Source organism: Mobula hypostoma, chromosome 26 (genome assembly GCF_963921235.1).
Source record: "Mobula hypostoma chromosome 26, sMobHyp1.1, whole genome shotgun sequence".
In the NCBI taxonomy this organism is placed as follows: Eukaryota; Metazoa; Chordata; class Chondrichthyes; order Myliobatiformes; family Myliobatidae; genus Mobula; species Mobula hypostoma.
The window spans coordinates 37,905,556-37,927,128 of NC_086122.1; the positions used below are offsets into that span (position 1 = coordinate 37,905,556).

Below are 21,573 nucleotides of genomic sequence, written 5' to 3' on the forward strand. Positions count from 1 at the left end.
AAACTCCGGTGAGTACAGTCCCAGAGCTATCAAACACTCCCCATATGTTAGCCCTTTAATTCCCTGGATTGTTATGATAAACCTCCTCTGAGCCCTCTCTGATGCCAGCACATCCTTTCTCAGCTAAGGGGCCCAAAACTGTGTGACCCTGACCTTGGGAAAGCTGGGAGTCTGCCTCATGCCTTCGTTCCATACTGGGACTTTGATCATTGAGAGTCCGGCTGGGGAGGGTGTGATAATGGTGGGAGCGGCAGTGATACCCGCCTGAGCAACGGGCTGACGGTGGGTGGAGCTTTTGATTGCTGGTGGTGGTTCAGTTTAGAATCCGTCTCTTTTTCTGCCTTAACCCTGCTCACTCTGGCGTACGTGACGTACCACGACATTCGCTCCATCGGCAGTTTCCAGGACCAGACGGTGATTGCGGTGAAGGCACCGCCAGAGACGAGACTGGAGGTGCCCAATGTCCGAGAGGTATGGTACAGGCTGCCAGTAGAGCTGGTGGAGACGGGGGCCTGGTACAGGCTGCCGGTAGAGCTGTTGGAGACTGTGACCAGTGTGTTTGCCTCTCTTGGAATTTGTTAACCACAGTAATGTTATGGGTGAGCATGTAGATGGCATGATTCAAAGTAAATTTATTAAAAAGTACGTAAATATCACCATTAATTTCCCTGAGATTCGTTTTTGTGCAGGCATTCACAGTAGAAATAGAATCGATGAAAAACTACACACAGAGACTGACAAACAGCCAATAGAAAACTATTTGTGCAAATACATAATAGGTTTGAAGATGAGACCCAAAGCTGGTGGTGTGATGGACAGTGAAGAAGTTACTTATTTTATTGAGGTACAGTGTGGAACAGGCCTTTCTGACCCTTCGAGCCACGCTGCCCAACAGCCCCCGGTTTAACCCCAGACTAATTATTCTCAACAGATGGACTGAGTATTGTTCAGACCTTTACAGCCATCAGATCCAAGGAGACCCCAGCATACTTGCAAGCCAGGACTTGGTCAAATGTCGATGACTTTCCAGTTCTTCAGGAAGAAGTAGAAGCAGCCATAAGATTGCTGAAGAATGGGAAAGCTGCAGGAACAGACAACATCCCGGCCGAGCTGAAAAAACATGGAGGAGAGACAGTGATAGACACTCTCATCAATATCTGCAACAAAACCTAACACTCTGGGGAACAGCCAACACCCAACACCCTGGACAAAATCACTCATCACTTTCCCCAAGAAGGCAACTTACAGCAGTACCAGGATTATAGAGTCACAAGTCTTATCAGCCATGCAAGCAGAGTGATGTCGAAAGTCACCCTGAGCAGACTGAAACCACATCATCACCACAGAGCAGGCTGGATTCAGAAGTGGAAGTTCAACAGAACAGATATTCAGCCTCCGAGTATTGTTTGAGAAATAGAGCCTACGTACAGGACATCTTCCACATGTTCATAGACTTCCAGAAGGCATTTGATAGGGTGCGGCATGGTACATTCTGGGCCACACTGAAGAGATACTGCCTGGGCCAGAGGCTGATCCGAACCATCGAGCCCCTCTACACTCCTGCAGTACCGATACAGTGATCATCTGTACAGTGCTCCTATGACCCAGACCAGATCCCGAACCATAATCACAGGACGTTTTACGATGACCAATTAACCTACTAACCGATACGTCTTTAGACTGTGGAAGGAAACCCACGAGGTTATGGAGAGAACTCCTTACAAACAACATGATCTATATCAGTTGGGAATGGCAGATGCATAGGTGTTAGCTGAAATTGGCCATAATCTCATGAAATTCTGGGATGGACTCGAGGGCCCAATGGGCTGTTATTGTTCCTAATTGTTTATAGATACAGCGCAGTGACAGGCTCTGTGGTGCTCAATTACACCCACGTGCTGATTTAACCAACCGGTGCATCTTTGGACCGTGGGAGGAAACCGGAGCACCTGGGGGAAACCCATGCGGTCACGGGGAGAACGTACAAACTCCTTTCAGACAGCGGTGGAATTTTGTCGGCACTGTCATGGGGTTACGCTAACCACTATACTGCTGTGCCCTTCCAGTTCTTCCAAAATGGGCAGGATCATTTGATTCTGGGTGCAGATACTTCTGACGCGAGCAAGCAAGATGAGAGAAGGCAGATTGGCCGATGGCTATCACAGACGCGATGAGCCGAAGAGCCAGTTTCTGGCTGTATCATTCTATGACAGGGTGTTTTGAAGGGTACAGGAGCAGAAGGATCTGGGGGGTACATATTATATTCGCAGATTTTTGAAGGTTCTTAGACAGCTGAACAACGCAGTTAAAAGGCCATATCACATGCCTGATTTTATTGGCTGAGGCACTGAAGATGATGATCAGATCGGCAACAGCGGCTACACCCCTGTTTATTATTTATTTAGAGATACAGCATGGAACGGGCCTTTTCCAGACCAACCTCGGATTAACCCTAAACTAATTTACAATGACTAATTAACCCACGTCCTTGGACTGTGGGGGCAGGAAACTGGAGCACCCAGAGAAAACCCACGTATGCTCCTGACAGAGGACGTGGGGATTGAACTCTGACTCCGACACCTCGAACTGTCTTGCTGACTGTGGCGTCCCACGTTCTGGTCATGACATGTTGGAAACTTTGGTAACATGAGGGGACACTGAGTGATTTGAGACTGTGGCCAATTGCCAAAGACAGAGAATTTCCATTGCTGTGAGACTGACAATGCTGGAATGGTTTCTTTACAGAGTGGAGAGTTGTCTGGGTTATTTATCATGATTATAACCTTAATCAAACACTAAACAAGGTTTAAAAAAAGAGGAAAAAGTCAGATCTCCAAGGTTCGAGTGAAGTTGAGAAGCATAGCTTGCCCAAAAGCACTGATGTACTGAAACTGTACTTGGAAAAAGTGTTGGAACCCTCACACTTTTAACAAGTACCTGGATTAGCACAACTGTATGGTGTCTGACAGAAAAGCCTGGTGGGATGTGGGGTCGGTCTATTCAGAGTGCACACAGTAGGCCAAATGTAATCTAATCCATTGGAGGTGCTGCAGTGTCATCTAGTGGCTGCAGATGGAATTGCAATGTTAATGCTGACTGATTTATCAATCCTGATTTATTGAGGTACAGCACGGAACAAGTCCTTGTGACCTTTCAAGCTGTCCTGTCCACCAACCCCGATTTAATCCCAGCCAATTTACAGTGACCAATTAACCTTTCTTTTCAAATCTTTTTATTTTTATATTATACAAAAGAAATAACACGAGTACATTGAAGTAACAACACTTACAATGTCTCAAAAAAGACATTATCTTAAAGATTGAAAAAAAAAGTTGTGATAACAAAAAAAACCTACTAAGCAGAAAAAGTGAGAAAAAAAAAGAACCCATTAGGTGTACAACCCCGGAGACAGGCGTCATACAAAAAGCTTCTAAACATAAACATCAAACCGCCAGCAAGGAAAGAAAATATACCAAACAATTTGCAATCAGATCGTGGAAAAAATTCTATCAATTAGCTCAAATGATAATAACGAGCAAATGAGCCCCATCTTTTCTCAAAATTAAATAAAAGTTCAAAGGTTCGACTTCTAATTTTCTCCAAACTAAGACATAGCATCACTTGAGAGAACCATTGTGACAAAGTGGGAGCTGATGTATCCTTCCACTTCAACAAAATGGCCCCCAATTAACCTACCAACCGGTACATCATTGGACTGCGGGACGAAACCCACAGGGTCACGGAGAGAATGTACAGTCGCCTTACGGGCATGGGCGGGGATGTCATAACCAGGGTTATTGTCATAAGTGTGCATACCCAGGGTATACATGCCTTGAGCATTATCCTTCTGCAGCAACAGCACCGTACATCACAGGCATAAACTGCACAAATGAACATGCACAACAAAAATGAAAATTCACATTTGTGTAAGTTGAGGGAAATATAGTCTGTAACCGACAATACAAGAGATTCTACAGATGCTGCAAATCTTGTGCTTTACACGCGCACAAAGTGGTGGAGGGACTCAGCAGGTCAGGCAGCATCCATGGAGAGGAATAACTAGTTGACGTTTCGGACCGGGAACCTTCCTCAGGACTGGAAAGGAAGGGGACAAAAGCCAGTGGCTTCTTGGTGGAAACGTCAATGCTGTTTATCCCTCTCTGTAGACGCTGCCACATCTGCCTCCTTCCTTTCCTGTGATGAAGGTTCAGGGCGCAGAATGTCAACTGTTTTTTCTCCTCTATAAATCTTCCTTGATTTGCTGAAATCCTCCAGCGTTTTGTCTGTGTTGCTCATAACTATAAGACCATGAGATACAGGAGCAGAGTAAGGCCATTTGGCCCATCGGGTCTGCTCTGCCATTTCATCATGGCGGATCCATTTTCCTCTCAGCCCCAATCTCCTGCCTTCTGCCCGTATCCCTTCAAACCTGAATAATTAAGGATCTGTCAACCTCTGCCTTAAATCTACCCAATGACTTGGCCTCCAGAGCCACCCATGGCAACAAATTCCACAGATTCACCATTCTCAAGAAATTCCTCCTCATCTTTGTTCTAAATCCTCTGATCTTAGACTCCCCCTCCGTCATAGGAAACGCATAACCAAATCATTGTTTTAAGTAGTTTCATATCCCCATTTCCTCCTCCATCTCGAACCTTACACTGCCTTAACGTCCCTGTGAGATGGCCGGCTCCTGCGGTTCCGCCGCTGTGCACACTTCACCGTCTTACTGTTCTTAGGAGCCGCACCTTCAGGGGTTTGGTGGATATTATTGCATTCTGCGTCTTATGCTTCTTGAGGCCGCAGGCTCTGACCAGCTCCCTGTGCTGCTCCAACAGGAGAACCTTCAGATTTACCTCAAGAGCACCAATGGGCCGATCGAGGTGTACCTCTGCCCAGAAGAGATGGCAGAGGAAAACAGTCCCGTGAAGCACTCCACCCCCAAGAAGGAGGAGAGCAGGAACGTGGCTTCCTTGCCGGGGACCAATCCTGGCCCTGCAGCCTCATCCCAGCATGAGCCCGACTGTCCGAAAATCACCTGCAAACGTGAAGTTAAGGAAGAAGGTGAGTGGCGAAACGCGGGGCTTTCCTCTGGAACTGGGGAAGGAGGGTGAGAAATAGAAGCTCAAACTGGGGATGAATAGAGATTTAGAACGAAAAATTATTGAGTACGATTAGCTTTTATTTGTAGTACAAGAGAACAGAACTAAAAGGTGAATAAGTTCCTGAAGAACCTGTGGTTCTGGCAGAGTAACACACACGAAATGCTGGAAGAATTCAGCAGGTCAGGCAGCATCTATTGTCATCGCCATTATGTGCCATGTCATATAATGTGGGCGATTGTGGTCTTTCCATGACCACGATTGTTCTTGGCAGATTCTTCTACAGAAGTGGTTTGCCATTGCCTTCTTCTGGGCAGTGTCTTTACAAGACAGGTGACCCCAGCCATTATCAACGCTCCTTCAGAGGTTGTCTGCCTGACGTCAGTGGTGACTTAACCAGGACTTGTGATGGGCACCAGCTGCTCATACATACAACCATTCACCACCCATTACCATGGCTTCACGTAACCCTGATTGAGGGGGAGGGGGTTGTTGGTGTTGGCTAAGCAAGTACTACACTTTGCCCAAAAGGTGACCTGTGGGCTAGTGGAGAGAGGGAGTGCCTTACACCTCCTTTGGTAGAGACGTAAGTCCACCCCGCCATGCAAGCAGCGTCTATAGAGAGGAATAAACGGTCGATATTTTGAGCCCAGATCCTTCATCAGGACTGGAAAGGAAGGGGCAGAATAAGAAGGTGAGGGGAGGGGAAAGAATACAAGCTGGCAGATGAGACCAGACTGCTCGGGGGAGATGCTGTCGGATCTCAGTTAGTTTTGATCCCTGCATTCTTTTAGGAGTTTGGGAAGAGCAAGAATTCAGGATTGTTTATTTTAAAGTTTAAACAAAGATACAGAGCACTTGAAGCTCAGTGAGAGACTGGGAAGCAAGGCAGAGGTTAATGAGATTCAAGATGGCGCTTTAGAGTAATCTACACCTTTATACTTAAGGTAATAGAAGTTCCTTAGATAACAGAATTCAGTCAGAAGGCTATATAATTATAACACTTAGCCGGTGAAAAATGAGAAAGGTGATAAGCCGTTATGTTACAGCTGTACCACTTCCTGACTGTAGGTAATCAATTGCTTTCAATGGCGTTCACTATCTAAAAATGTCATCGTTAACAGGTGGTCTTGGCCTGAACAACATTCAGGAACTCTGCTGCCATTTTGTTCAGGAAGGACAACGCCCGCAGAAGTGAGACAGGACCATTGTGGACTGTCCCCTGTGGTACATCAATGATCCCATGCTGCTAATGTCCAGTCAAGTTGAGTCCGCTGTAATATATGCGAGTATGCTAGAGGCCCTCCGTGAGTCGGAGTCGGAGTCCACCATGGATGTTGTGCCCCAGCTGTCTACGTGATGCATAAGCCAGGTGGTAGGATATAGAGAGCAAGCTGTTGCCCATGTAATTGTCTCCCCTTCTCCACACAGCTGATGAACCCAAAGGAATGACAGACTGATAAAGTTTGGCACCAGTGGCATTGCATGAGTTGATAGTGTAGAACTCAACGAAGGACTATCTTAGGGACTCCAGCTCCAGATTTTTCCTCCAGGTTTGCTCCCAAAGCCTTCCCCGTGAGTGGGTATAGCCACAAGGCAGTGGAAGTTTGAGATCAGGGCTTTCCTTCACCTAGATGAACTGCCAACCACAGCTGCCAGTCTCCATCTGCCCGAAGTATGGCGAAGTGCTACTGTAATGGAACACCTACGGCAGTACCACAGGTTGGTTGGTACAGGCAGCGAACAGAATGTACTAAGTTTAATAAATGAATGATTTGAGATAGTGAAGAGGGAGGTGGGTGGGTGGGAGAACAGAAGACACATTCAGAGATGTGCCATTGGTATTGTATTGACCAGCTCTGGTTAAACAAAGGTTAAAGGATTGAAGATATGACTGTCCAGTCTGATGGTGGCAGGTTTACCAAGCAGAGCTTGTGGAGGATTGTTTTACTGAAGCTGAGTTAATTTCTCCTCTTCCTGAGCAGTTGCAGATGACCTGAAGCCGGTGCTGCCGATCTCCCTGCTGGACGGTGAAGACGGTGTCCTGGGGCTCCCTCACCACCTCCTCCAACAGACAGAGGATCAGCTTCCCTCCACCTCCTACGGCGACGCTCCTTTTGTCAGCTTCTCGCCACCCCTGGACCATGGCGACTACCTGTGGAGCCTGGAGGACAGCGAAGGTGTTAGTGACCTCTTCGACTCCTACGACCTTGATGACTTGCTGCCCAACTAGCACAGCCCACGTCCCCACCTTCTCCGGAGTGGACACCAGCCCCGCGTCCTAAAGGGTGTTTCCTCTTGTAGGGGATGTTAAACAGGATCAGAGTGACTGCAGAGGAAGGTGCTTTCCCTGATGGTTGACTCTTAGTTACTTAAAGGAACAACCTGTAGGCTGTCTCTTGGGAAATGGCATTGATAACTCGACATTTTGATCAGGCGCTGGAGTCCGTGGGGTTTTGTTGTGGTGGGGACATGCTGAGGGAGCTGGTAAACTGTAACCTGGGGTCTGTGTGAGTGTAACCCTGTTATACCTTCAGATCTGGAGCTGTTTAGTAGAGGCTGTCTCACCATCTCATCTTCAGAATCAGGTTTTAGTATCACTGGCATTGTGAAATTTGTTGTTTTGCAGCAGTGGTACAACACAATACGTAATAAAAAAAAGTTATAAATTACATTAAGAACAATATAAAAAAAATTAAATAAGTAGTACCAAAAAAAGGGAAAAAAATACTGAAGTAGTGTTCAGGGTTTCACTGGAGTGATCGAAGGGTAGCCAAACACGTGAAGCCTCGATATCCTGGGAGACTAGGCCAGGAGGCAGGCTGGGTTGGATTGCTCTTCTACTAACATTGAACCCCATCCACACCTGAAGCTACGATCTTGATCAGATTATCTTGCAGGGCTTTGTGACCGATTGCTTCCAACATACGTGCTGTCCTGTCATTGAGAGGGTCAATGTCCCATTCAATCTGCTGTCCTGTCATTGAGAGGGTCAATGTCCCATTCAGTCTTTTGCTCCCTAGAATTGCGGAGTGGTTAGGTGAAATGTGCCTGCAACCTGCAAGGTTTTTCTTCAAGTGTAGTCAAGAGTTTTTGCCGCATGGGTGGCGGGCCTTGTGATCGTCTCCTCTGCAGTTCAACCTGAATTTTCATTTTGGAGTGGCATAATTCGTAGACCAGCTCTAACTGTTGAATTAATCAGTTGATGCCTGACAAACTATGGTAGATCAGGGGTTCCCAGTCTGGGATCCACGGACTCCTTGCTCAATGGTATTGGTCCATGGCAGAAAAAAGGTTGGGAACCCCTGTACTAGAGCAACACACGCACAATGCTGGAGGAACTCAGCAAGTCGGGCAGCATCTATGGAGAGGAATAAACAGTTGCCACTTTGGCCCGAGACCCTTCATTGAGTTTTGATGAAGGGTCTCTGCCCGAAATGTCGACTGTGTTTTTCCCCTCCATAGATGCTGCCTGATATGCTGAGCCTCTCCAGCATTTTGTGTGTGGTGCTCAGGATTTCCAGAATCTTTTGTGCTTATATTGAACCATGGCAACATTTTGTAAATTGGGAGATTACTGGTTCAGTGATCTAATCCTCAACTGGAGTTATCCATATTTCACAATGGAGACTGTTAAACAGTCTTTGCATACTATTTAATTTCATTTCATGAGCTCTGGTTGAATTCAGTTGAAGATTCTTTTTGAACGAGGTATTCAGTAACAGCTGGTGTACCATAATTGGGTTGGAATTGTAGACCACTCCCCTCATTTTTGATGCCTTTTTGCCTAATTGCTGTCGGGTGACTGTTTGAGTGTAGTGTTAATGGGATGGCTTCATTGGCATGTCCAGGAGGAAGGTACCGTTGAGGAGAGTGACTTAGTGATGGTGAGACTTCCTCTACTTTGCACAGTGTGTTTGTCAGATCCTTCTTCTGTAACGTGTTTACTGAACTGAATTGGATTCAAATGGTGCTTTTTTTTTGTAAAAGAAAATTATTTTAAATATGGGTTTTAAAACTAAGCTAATGTTTAACAAATGTAATCTAGTGAAATCGGTGTTTCTCAGGGAAGGGGTTTGGGTGGATGCTGGTCGCTTCCTGTGGAGTAAGGGAGCACCTTCCAAGATTCCTCCTCTGTGGTACGTGCTGACTGGGTGGTGTGGTGTCACGTGTACGTTGACGCTGGAATTTTTGAATTGGTCTTCAATATGCATATAATGCAATGAGATGCATTTAGCACATAAAACAGAGGAAGATTCCCACATGTTCTATCGACAATTTAATTGTCCAGAACGTCACACTGGGAGTATCCAAACTGTTGGCAATGATTTTGTATTCTTTAGCATTTTCTTTTTAATTTGCTCTTTTAAAAAAAAGATGTTGTTCATCTATTGTAAACGTGTTTGTTGTTAAAACTGTGGACTTCAAATTGTGCCCCTATCTGGGTACTGTATTGGCTCTTCATTTCTCATATCAACCCAGGCTACTGGGTGGATCCCAGAAAAGGATCGTTCCTACTGTTGTATCTTAGAATTTTGCAGTCCAAGCACTCGTGATTTTAGTATGTAATGAATTTGGAACAAATTGTTAGTTGTATTGTTCCTGTGGCAAGAGTATTGATGCCCTTTGCTCTATTTGCCTCATGCTTGTGTGTGTGCCTGAGGGAAGAGGTAAGGGTGTGTGTGTGTGTGTGTGTGTGTGGTAGCAACAGGGGAAGAGGAATTCCTCAGACACACTATTCAACTAAATCAAAGTTTGAAAGATCTTATTTTGAACAGCACCTGGCAAATTGCCAAAAATAATAGGTTAGACTGTGTGTATATGTGTGTATATATATATTTTCTTGAAACTAACAAATTGTGTACATAGAGGAAATTTTAGTTGAGGCCTTTATATAAATTTGTGTATAGGAGTGAGTGTGAGTGTGTGTGTGTGTGTGTGAGTGTGTGTGTGAGTGTGTGTGAGTGTGTGTGTGTGTGTGTTTCTAACAGTAGTGTTTCAGCCAGGATTGCTCACTAGGAGACCAGCAGAGTTCAGCGTAGGGAGATAGGGAGGTGCTCGTACCGAAACGATGTGGAGAAGTTGTTTATTTTCTAATACTTCTGTCTGGTTTCTGTCAAATTGCCAGGGTCATGGTAAGGAAGAGGAAGGAACTCTGAAGACCGTCTATTGACCTTGGCTATCTGTGGACATGCCACCTCCATGGGCTTCAAAATGGCATGAACATGGGTTCTGAGCTCCTAACCTTGCCCCTTGCCAGCAGGTGCAGTGTGTAGAGCTGGCGATGTGACAAGCTGCTGTGGTAGATCAGCTTATTATCTAACTGCACCCTTCACCCTTGAGGCTTGAGGGAGAGCGGTTGGGTGAGGAGGGGGTGTTGAATGGGCAACCCCAACAATAATTGTGACTCTCAGGAGGGGAGATGGTGATGGTGGGTGTCGAGTACCTCTGGACCAACCCAGACATCCCAACGATTTTCAGGTCTGGATATTCATGTTGGCAGGTTTAAAGGAAAAATAACTGGATGTAGATCTAAGCTGGACAACCTATTCTAGGACAGTATGAACTTGATGTACTGAACAGCTGTGTACTTGGATTTTGTGATTCTATAGGGAATTACCATAATCTGACAAATGTAGATTGGGGTGACTTGTCTTCAGACATGTTCCCTGTCTGATTCGTTAGATTTGCACAAGTCCAGTTCGGCCAGCGGGCACTTAGCTGTTTGATTATAGAGAGCTGTTGCATTGGCACATTGTAGGTATGCAATATTTCTGCTCGCCACTAGAGGGAGCAGTGGCATTTCCTTTGTTCAACAGGCTACGAATCGAAAACTGACAGGTGTAGAGGGCAAAGGGATTAGATTCAGGCATTGGTGGGTAGATGCTTTCTGTAGTAGTGGAGCATATTGATGCCTCTTGTGGATAGAACTGTCTTTGTAACATTGTTTATCTAGTTTCCTGATTATTAGTTCCTCTTTTCTCTTTTCTATGTGCTCTCCCTCCTCCTGTGCCAACCCTGGTACATTTTTCTGGAGGAATCGTTATTCAAACTCATTAATTTATCATGTGGAATGCGTTGTTTGTGTTAACAACCAACACAAGCTAAGGATGTGCTGGGGTAACTCGCAAGTGTCGCCACGCATTCTGGCACCAATATGGCACGCCTACAGTGCTTGACAGAATAAAAACAGAACAGAGCAACAGCAGAACAGGCCCCTTTCCTCCCCCCACCCACACATATGGACAGTCTTCCAACTCCTGGACAGACCTCCAGGCTTCAGGCTTCAGGCTTCGGCATCCGGATCACCGATCAATCTTTAGGCTCTGATCTCCAAACTACCTGATGGTGGCACCGCGAACTCCTGGCCTGCCCAGGTCTGTCTGGCCCTTGTGCCTCCTCGTGCTTCCCGCTCATACAACTCATGGTCACCAGACTTCGAGTGTGGAGTAGGAGCCTGGACTGCGGATGTCCTGGTCACCCAGCCAGTTTCAGGCCTTTGACTATCACTCCAATCACCTCATCATTGTCTCTGTAACAACACAGCCATTGGCTGTTCTCTGGCTAATCTTTGAGATGCCTGCCTTCCCACAGCCAATCAACAACCAAGTAAATTCGCACTATTTAATTGTCCAGACTTGTCAAAAACAAATTTAGACACCCACCAATTCCTAAAATCAATTAGCCCATGATCTGGGAAACATTAACATCCACCATTTTCTTTATAATACTCTGTGACTTCGCTGGCAGCCATGTTATAGGGGTTGATCCCTATCAACAAGCGGTCCCGGTGTTGCTGATAATCAGAATCTTTAGGTGTGAGAGGAAGGTTGTTTTTTACAAGTGCTGTCCGGCTTTTTGAACCTGTTCAGGCCTCTGTCCTGAGCTTTTAGATGGGATTGAGAACAGAATAGACTGGAAATATGCAGCATGCCACCTGACAAAAAGTCACCAACCTAAAGAGTCGATCGACAGTTGCAGCCACAGGCTGGGTCATTCCACATGTCCAGCATCTGCAGTTTTATTTGAGAGAGACCTTGGTTTGCCCTTCTGTCACGTTAAAACCCCGATAGATCATTGCTACCCTTGGGCTCCACAGTAGAGTAGTGGTTAGCATGAACCTACTATTACACGTTGGGGCCTTCCAGAGTTAGGAGTTCAATTCCGGTGCCCCCTGTGCAATGCGTGGGTTTTCTCCGGGTGATCCGGCTTCCTCCCACAGTCCAAAGACGTACCGGGCAGGTTAACTGGTCATTGTAAATTGTCCCATGATTAGATTAGGGTTAAATTGAGGTTGGTGGTGGTTGTTGAAGCTGTGTGGCATGAAGGGTGCACGCTGTGCTCTATCGCTAAATTAATTACCTTCCAGATTCAAGTCACTCCAGCTGATGATGAGGTGGGTGCAGCATTAACACTTAATGAATCAGGTGTTTGGCCTGTGACCGGTGAGGTCTCGCAAGGCACAGTAGCAATGGCAGAGAATTGACCCAGTCTGACCTGGGTGGGTCCATTGCAAAGATCTCTGCTAATGAAAAAGAGCATCTCGTAGAGATCATGGCAACCAGGCCTCAAGTCTCTCCCTCACCCATCCCACACTGTCCATGTAACTTCCCTTCTCCTGACATCTTCATAAAATGAAACCCAACACATCTCCTCATCCCTCTTTCCTAAGCATCAACTCTCGACCCTGAGAATTTCCTGGCAGTTCACCTTTTTGGGTTGAGCTCCATGGAATTTTCTCAGTTTTGCCTGTAGTTACCCTGGCCTTATGTTTTATCATTAAAAAGCTTCCTTGTCTTAATAGCACTGACCAAATAGAGTATTTTAAATTTGACATGGGATAGTGAATGAGTGTATGCTTCTGTGTCTTGTTTCATTCAGTGATGACAGATATTGATAGGAGTCCATAACTCCAAATGAATTTACCCACTGACGTCTGAGTGAATATTGTGTGTGCATGTGTTTGACGTCTCTTAGTTCCCTCCTATATGATTCATTCTTGGATATAATCCAAACATAACCATAAATTTGATCTGTTTAGATCACTTTCCGTCTATTGTTCTCTGTTTGAACAGTTGACTAGGCCAAACTTGTCTGTTAAAATTATGTTCATGTTATTTTTTGTTTGTGAAATGTTAAATAACTTAAATAGTTGTCAGGTTGACCAAAAGAAACCCAACTTGTGTGTGATGTGTAATATTTGTGCACCAGTTTTCAAGAATAGTGGGAGTTTGTGTCACCATCTGAGGTTAATTCCAGTTTTTCTAGACGTACAGTAACTTTCAGTAAGTCCATTAAGGGTGCAGCTGGTTGGACAATGAGTAAACCTTGTGTCAACCTCCTCCAACTCAGTTTCAGTCTATGGTGTGGCACAACTTAGAGTAAGATTTTGGCCAGGCCTTTTGGGCCATCTTGCTCAATACTAGTTCTCTAAAAGAATAATGCACTTGCATGGAGTTAAATATTTTCCAGGAATATATTGGTTTTATCTTTATTTCTTTAAAGGGTACTTTTCTGTCAGTGTTGGGTTAAGCACATTCCATGTCTTAATCTCAGATTTTAAATTTACTTGTTAAGTATAATCGGTTTGTTGCAAAGAACATGTGCAAAAGAAGTACAGAATACAAATATGGTCATAGTTTGAAACAAAATTCTGTTTGCTTCCATTCCAAAGATGTTACCTCAGAATTATGCAGGTTCCTACACATGGGTCAATTCCCTTGCACTTTTGTTCAATGGTTCTAACTCTGGTCTCGCCAATATTATTCAGTGATGGAGAGGACGGGGACTCCGTGTGGAGGCCAGAATTGGATCCAAGAGGGCAAAGGTGAAGGGTACTTGCCCCATTGCCAATATTCTGTTGTTTGTAACCATTCTCTGCAGACTTATGCCTAGAAATTAAATTGTATACTGTTGCTGTTTCAGTGTTTGTGATTAAAAATAGATTTTGTTTTTGAATCTCAGTGATGACCAGTTGATGGCTGTTTTGTATAACTCTGGGGAAACTCAACTCAATGTTTTCTGAACTTTGTGATTTGCATTGTGCTTGGGCAGGGTGATCTCCTTCAGGGCGGCTTGGTGGTACGCTTCACAGTACCAGCGACCCAGGTTCAATTCCCACCACTGCCTGCAAGGAGTTTCTACGTTCTCCCCGTGACCGCGTGGGTTTCCTCCGGGTGCTCTGGTTTCCTCCCAAAGATGTACTGGTTAGTAGGTTAATTGGTCATTGTAAATTGTCCCGTGATTATGCCAGGATTAGATCTGGGGTTGCAGGACACCATGGCTCAAAGGGCCAGAAGAGCCTTTTCCGCGTAGTATCTCAAAAAAAAATAAAGAACCCGACAAATAATAGATAAAAGGACATTGCAAGACAGCGTGGGGAAAATCCCGGCATTCTGAGTGAATGGCAGAATGGAATCATAATCGGGCTCACTTTGCCTCGTCCAGTCAGGAAGCCTCAGAGTTTCTAGGCTCTTATCAGACCTGCATAGTGGCACCCAAACAGCTGATGATTGAAACATTATTTAATTGTTTTGCGGAATGCCCAATGATAATTGAAAATTTCTAGGCAATTCTACATCATAAATTGGGTAGCCTCCAAAATGTTGGCATGAATATTGATTTCTCCTTCTGGTAAACAAATTAACCCCTCCTCCTTCCTCTATTCCCTACTCTGACCCTTTACATCTTCTCACCTGCCCATTACTCCCCCCCGGGTCTCCTCCTTCCCTTTCTCCCATGGTCCACTCTCCTCTCCCATCAGATTCTTTCTTCTCCAGCCCTTGACTTTTCCCACCCACCTGGCTTCACCTATCACCTATCACCTTCCAGCTATCTGCTTTCCCCTCTACCCACTTTTTATTCTGGCATCTTCCCCCTTCCTTCTCAGCCCTGAAGAAGGGTCTCTGCCCAAAACGACGACTGTTTATTCATTTCCGTAGATGCTGCCTGAGCTGCTGAGTTCCTCCAACATTTTGTGTGTGTGTTGCTTTGGTTTTCCAGCATCTGTGGAATTTCTTGTGTTTACATCGTAAATCAGTTTGCTTGCACGCTTCAGTTTGAGTGGCCAATTTTCTTTTTGTCCTGTTTTGCCAGTTTCCCTCACCTTCTACTCTGCCCGTTTCTCTTTCATCTTCCCCTTTCTGAACATTCAAAACTTTTGTTTACCGTTTTCTTATGTTCTGATCTTAAGTCCTGGAAAGGAGAGATTTAACAAAGCTGTTTTCAAAGTCAGAGTACTTTGAGCTCAATTGAAATGTAATTTTTTAAGCTGTCTCTGAAGGCCTATCTAAAAAGATGTAGTGATGTATTGTCTTTTGTTTGTAAGAACGTGTACAGGAAGCAGTGTTCGGTTAGAAAGCTTGAAACTGCTTCTCTATTCAGCGTAAAGATTTGGCCAAGGATTGGGAACTGTCCAGAAGCTTAACAAATATTGCACAATATGAAATTGTCCTCTCTCAGAATCAGGTCTATTATCACTGGCATACAATCCGTGGCCACTCTATTATGGTACAGAGGAGGAACGCGATGAGGTTTTCTGCTGTTGTAGCCCATCCGTTTCAGGGTTTGATGTGTTATGCGTTCAGAGATACTCTTCTGCACATCTCTGTTAAAATGCATGTTTATCTGAGTTGCTGTAGCCTTCTGTCAGTTTGACCCAGTCTGACCATTCTCTTCTGACCTCTTTCTTTAACAAGGCACTTTTGCCCACAGATCTGCTCACTGGATTTTGTTTTTGTTTTTCACACCATTCTCTGTAAATTCTAGAGATGGTTGTGTGTGAAAATCCCAGGAGATCAGCAGTTTCTGAGGTACTCAAACCACCCTCTCTGGCATCAACAATCATTTCCCGGTCAACGTCACTTAGATCACATTTCTTCCCCATTCTGATGTTTGGTCTGAACAGCAACTGAACCTCTTGACCATGTCTGCATGCTTTGAGTTACTGCCACATGATTGGCTGATTGGCTATTTGCATTAATGATAGGTGTACCCAATAAAGTGGCCACTATGTATGATACTTGTGAATTTTGTTCTTTTGCAGCAGTAGTACAGTACGATACATAAAATACACTATAAGTTATGGGAAATGACTGATCTAGGGTTCTTTATTTTGTGATTCTGGGGATGATTTTCTGTAATTTCTAGCATTTATCATCTCTGTATTTGTGTTCTTCTGTACTGGACCTGCAGAATGACTTTTGGTGATCTGACCTGTACAAGACCTGCCCAATACTTACTATCTCTCTATCAAATTAAGGACCTTTCACCTTTTACAGAACCTTCATCTATCAGACAGGGTAGAATCTGGCCTCTAACCTCCTGCTGGTCTCACTGGACTTTGAATGTTCGCACTTAATTCCCAATCACACTTTAGTTATTTATGTGCACAGGGAGAACAATTCAGTCCCCCTCACCACATTGTCCTGAAATGTTAGCTCAGAATTGACAGTTTTTATACAAATATTCATCCAGTCGAAATCGTGTGCATTCCATTGGTGCATATATACAGTACATTTTCGGGTGTTATAACCAATGAAATGTGTAATATACAGTAATAACTTAAATTTAGTAAATTAACTGTCCACCAGCCAGCGTGTGCCCTACAATCCTGTATTTGCATCACTATCTGGTCTTGCTATTCCTGGTGACCCTGACTCTCGTGCTTGAACGGAGAAGCTGTGTAAATAGGAGATAGGTTCTCCAGGCCCGGTTCTGCTTGGGTGACTGTACAATGTTTGCACGTTGTCTCTGTCAGCTCATCATCTTAACCCCTTGCCTTGTTGCAACCTCCACGCCGCCTCCCTACTAACCCCTCCATACACACGTGAACATACTCACTGAGGTCAAATAACTTGGCGAAGTTCGAGGATTGGGCTGATGCGCAAGGAGCAACTCAGGTATCCAGCTCAGGACTTTGCTGTGCCGGTTTTAAAAGTACTGGAACGGACTGGAAACTTAAGCTTTTCGCACCTTAGTATAAATGCCCTGTTCAACGAGAAGAGCCGGATATTGTTCTGAACACGTTAACTCCTGTAGTCTTCTTCTGAACACATCGAACCCACACAATAAAAACACTGGGGAAACAAGGAACAGGTTTGAGCAAGCGTTAAGTGTTTTGACTTACTTTCTGTAAATGAGAAAAGATCCTCTCCCTGTCTCAGGAGGTGCCTGTAAGTGTAAAATTGTATATAGGGAAATCTGTATATTTACTTAAGTGTGAGCTGTTGCTGTAGTTCCCACTATTGTATTTAAATGTTAGTTTTTTTTAGCTGAAAGGGGTTTGCTAGGATATTGAATGTGCAAAAGTTGTGTGAGTGTGTGTGTGTTTTTAAATGCAGAATAAAACAAGTGTGGCACTTGCATTGGTACAAAAAAAAGAAAATAAATGACTTCATTCTCTTGAGTCTTTGAGCTTTTATTTAAGACAGCAGTTCCCAGCCGGGGTCCGTGGACCCTCAGTGAGTGGTAGGAGTCTGCGGTTGGACAGCAGTTCCCAGCCGGGGTCCGTGGACCCTCAGTGAGTGGTAGGAGTCTGCGGTTGGACAGCAGTTCCCAGCCGGGGTCCGTGGACCCTCAGTGAGTGGTAGGAGTCTGCGGTTGGACAGCAGTTCCCAGCCGGGGTCCGTGGACCCTCAGTGAGTGGTAGGAGTCTGCGGTTGGACAGCAGTTCCCAGCCGGGGTCCGTGGACCCTCAGTGAGTGGTAGGAGTCTGCGGTTGGACAGCAGTTCCCAGCCGGGGTCCGTGGACCCTCAGTGAGTGGTAGGAGTCTGCGGTTGGACAGCAGTTCCCAGCCGGGGTCCATGGACCCTCAGTTAGTGGTAGGGGTCCGCGGTTGGAAACCTCTGATTGAAGGGGATCAGACTGCACAGATTTGTGCTCAATACCATCTCTGTATTTTATCCTGCATCTTGCAGAGTGACATTTTTTAATTCAACCTTCAAAGTAAATTTACCTTTTGGCTGCAGCCATTTTTAGTTGAGATGCGAGCAGTTTATTATTTTTATCTCCAAACAAGCAAATATCCTTCAATGGGATGAGTTAATAACAGGTTATATTGTGATTGAAGTTCCACCCTTTGTTTAAATAAATCAATATTGGGGGAAATTGCACAGATATTATCTAAATCTTTAATTTGTTTTGAAATTCTATCTAATTCTGCTTTAGTCTGTTTTTTAAGTTTAACTTTAATTTCAAAGTAAGTTTATTATTGAAGTGCACATATGCCACCCTGAGATTCTATATCTTGCGGGCATTAGCGGTAAATACGAGAAACCTAACAGAATCAATGATAGACCGACCACACCCAACAGGACGGACAAACAGCCAGTGTGCAAGAAACAACAAACTGCAAACACAAAGATTTTAAAAAATAAATAAATAATCAATAAATATTGAGAACAGGAGATGAAGAGCCCTTGAAAGTGAGTTCATCGGTTGTGGGAACAGTTCAGTGTTGTGGTTCAAGAGCCTGGTGGTTGAGGGGTAATAACTACCTGAACTTGGTGGTGTGAGTCTTGAGTTCCTGTACCTCCGTCCTGATGGCAGCAGTGAGAAGAGAGCATGGTTTGGGTGCAGGAGGTCCCTGATAATGGATGGTGCTTTTCTGCGCACCTTGTAGATGCGCTCGATGGCGGGGAGGACTTTACCTGTGATGGAACTGGCCGCTTCCACTACCTTCTGCTCTCTAATGTTGTCAATGGCCTACACTTCCAGGTGGTGGTGAATTCCCTCAGAGCACGAACTGAAATGGTTTTCTCTCAAGCTCAAGCTGTCCCCTCCCTCCATTTTAAAAAAAAGATCTGGTCATTAGCCTTTCTGACTTAGAGCCCCAGTCACAGGCAAGCCGCCAACATTTCCTTGATATTCAGTTGGACCTGTTGAAACAATTACAAACTGGGAGGTTCCCTCTTTAATCTGAGCTGCAAGGACAACACTGAGTGAGTGATTTATTTATTTAGAGATACATCAGAGAGTAGGCCCTCCCAGCTCTTCGAGCTGCACCACCCAGCAACCCCGATTTAACCCTAACGTAATCACGGGATGATTTACAAGGACCAATTAATGGACCCGGTGCATCTTTGGACTGTGGGAGGAAACCAGAGCACCTGGAGAAAACACACATTCCATGGGGAGGACGTACTAACTCCTTACGGAGAATGTCGGGATTGAACTCTGACGACCTGAGTTGCACTGACTTGCACAGACAGTCCTTCCATCGTACCTCAACGGTTGTGCAATATTCAACCTGCTGCCACACTTTGTGTCACCCTTGTCTGTGACTTGTACCATCACTGGGTGAGGATGACTCATTCCAGCACACAGACCGTGAGAAAGTTCAAGGTGCATTCATTGTCAAAGTAAGTATACGGTATCCAACCCTAAGATCTGTCCTCCCATCGGCAGCAAAGAAACACTGTGGAACCCATTGGGGAAAATAACCCAACATGCGAAGAACAGATCGCACGAATAGCAAAAAACGAGCGAGTAACACAATATTAAACATATTCGTATCAAATGATAGAGGAGTATTCAGTTTAGCACTGTGTCGTTCGTTGACTGCAGGCCATGGAACCAGTCCATGCCAAGGTGCCCTGATCAAATTGTGCAAAATAGTAACAAGACTAAGCAGAAACGCATGAAACAAATCACAGTCGTCCAAAGTGACTAAGTCAGACATGAACAGTGGGATTGACTCATGGTACGGAAACAAGTTTGGTTTTGGTTCTAAAGTTAGATGGGATTCAACCAGCAAAATTACCAACAGTTATTGATCTCCCCTCCCTGAAGATTTCTAAATTTCCTTATTCCCTTTCCCAGTTATGATGACGTGTCTTCAGTCTAAGCAGTTAACTCTTGTTTCTCTCTACAGATGCAGCCTTGCCTGCTGAACTATCTCGATAAATTCTGTTTTTCATTTGATAATTAGTAACACCTTTCGTCATTTTCTCAAACGCCTCTGTGGCCCTCCCCACTACCGAGCACAACTACATGAAATGCTGTCACATGCATCCTCAGGGACTCCCACCATCCGGGCCATGCTCTCTTCTCGCTGCTGCCATCAGGAAGGTGGTACAGGAGCCTCAGGACTCACACCACCAGGTTCAGGAACAGTTATTACTCCTCAACCATCAGGCTCTTCAACTAGAGGGGATAACTTCATACCCCAACACCGAGCTGTGGACTCACTCTCAAGGACTTCATCTCGTGTTCTCAATATTTAATTGCTTACGTATTTATTATTTCTTTCACTTTGTATTTGCACAACTTGTTCTTTTCTGTACTCTAGTTGAATGCCCAAGTTGGGCAGTCTTTATTATTCAATAGTTTTCTGGGTATGCCCACAAGAAAATGAATCTCAGGTTTGTACATAGTGACATATATGTACTTCAATGATAAATTTACTTTGAAATTGAGGTAAGGTACAACTCAGTAAGAACTGGAAATGAAATACACAAGTATAGAGATATATGTCTGCATTCATATCTCAGCATTTAAGCACTTAATGATGAAGAATGTCACTGTTGCTTGATCTCTGACACTGCTGTGTTGACTCACTTGCCCTTGGGCAAGACCATGTTGTCCAACTGATAGAATTTTTGTGCTTGAAATGTTGGAGGAAATAAGATCGGATCAATCAGCTCATCAAGCCTGGTCCCCAATAATGCACACAAAATGCTGGAGGAATTCAGCAGGTAAGGCAGCTGCGAGGAAAGGAATAAACGCCGAGATCCTTGATCAGGACAGGGTCAAACATGTCCCACCAGCATCTTGTTGAATATAGCAGATCTATCCCTTCTATATTTCTCATACTTTCTGTAATCAGGTTGAGATGATCTGATCACAAGCTATCTGCTGAACCCAAGGATCTGCATTCCAGACATCTGCTACACGTTGACACCACTCTTGAAGCATCTAGAATTAATTTTAAGGAATGCTCACCCAACATTCTGAAAAGGTGTAATAATAACAGGGTTGTCGTGGTGGGAGATTTTAATTTCCCAAATATTGATTGGCATCTTCCTAGAGCGAGGGGTTTAGATGGTGTGGAGTTTGTTAGGTGTGTTCAGGAAGGTTTCTTGACACAATATGCAAATAAGCCTACAAGAGGAGAGGCTTTACTTGATCTGGTATTGGGAAATGAACCTGGTCAGGTGTCAGGTCTCTCAGTGGGAGAGCATTTTGGAGATGGTAATCACAATTCTATCTGCTTTACCATAGCATTGGAGAGGGATAGCAACAGTCAAGTTAGGAAAGTGTTTAATTGGAGTAAGGGGAAATATGAAGCTATCAGGCAGGAACTTGGAAGTATAAACAGAAGTTCTCAGGGAAATGCATGGCAGAAATGTTGCAAATGTTCAGGAGATATTTGCATGATGTTCTACATAGGTATGTTCCACTGAAGCATGGAAAGGATGGTAGTGTACAGGAACCGTGGTGTACAAAGGCTGGTGAAAATCTAGTCAAGAG

General features: G+C 44.6%; 1 protein-coding gene across 3 annotated transcripts in view; it reads left to right on the forward strand.

Moving 5' to 3' along the window:
* Window positions 1-17,648, forward strand: part of e2f2 (E2F transcription factor 2) — an 85,721-nt gene extending 68,073 nt beyond the window's left edge. For 2 of the 3 annotated variants that reach the window (XM_063033917.1, XM_063033920.1), the window contains exons 5-7: window positions 357-471; window positions 4,839-5,064; window positions 7,088-17,648. In XM_063033917.1, the coding sequence (XP_062889987.1) occupies window positions 357-471; window positions 4,839-5,064; window positions 7,088-7,335 (589 nt within the window). In that variant the 3' untranslated portion in view covers window positions 7,336-17,648. Of the gene's footprint in view, window positions 1-356; window positions 2,765-4,838; window positions 5,065-7,087 lie in introns of those variants that run through there. The other variant, XM_063033918.1, reaches the window with a different exon arrangement.
* The last annotated feature ends 3,925 nt before the right edge of the window (window positions 17,649-21,573 follow it).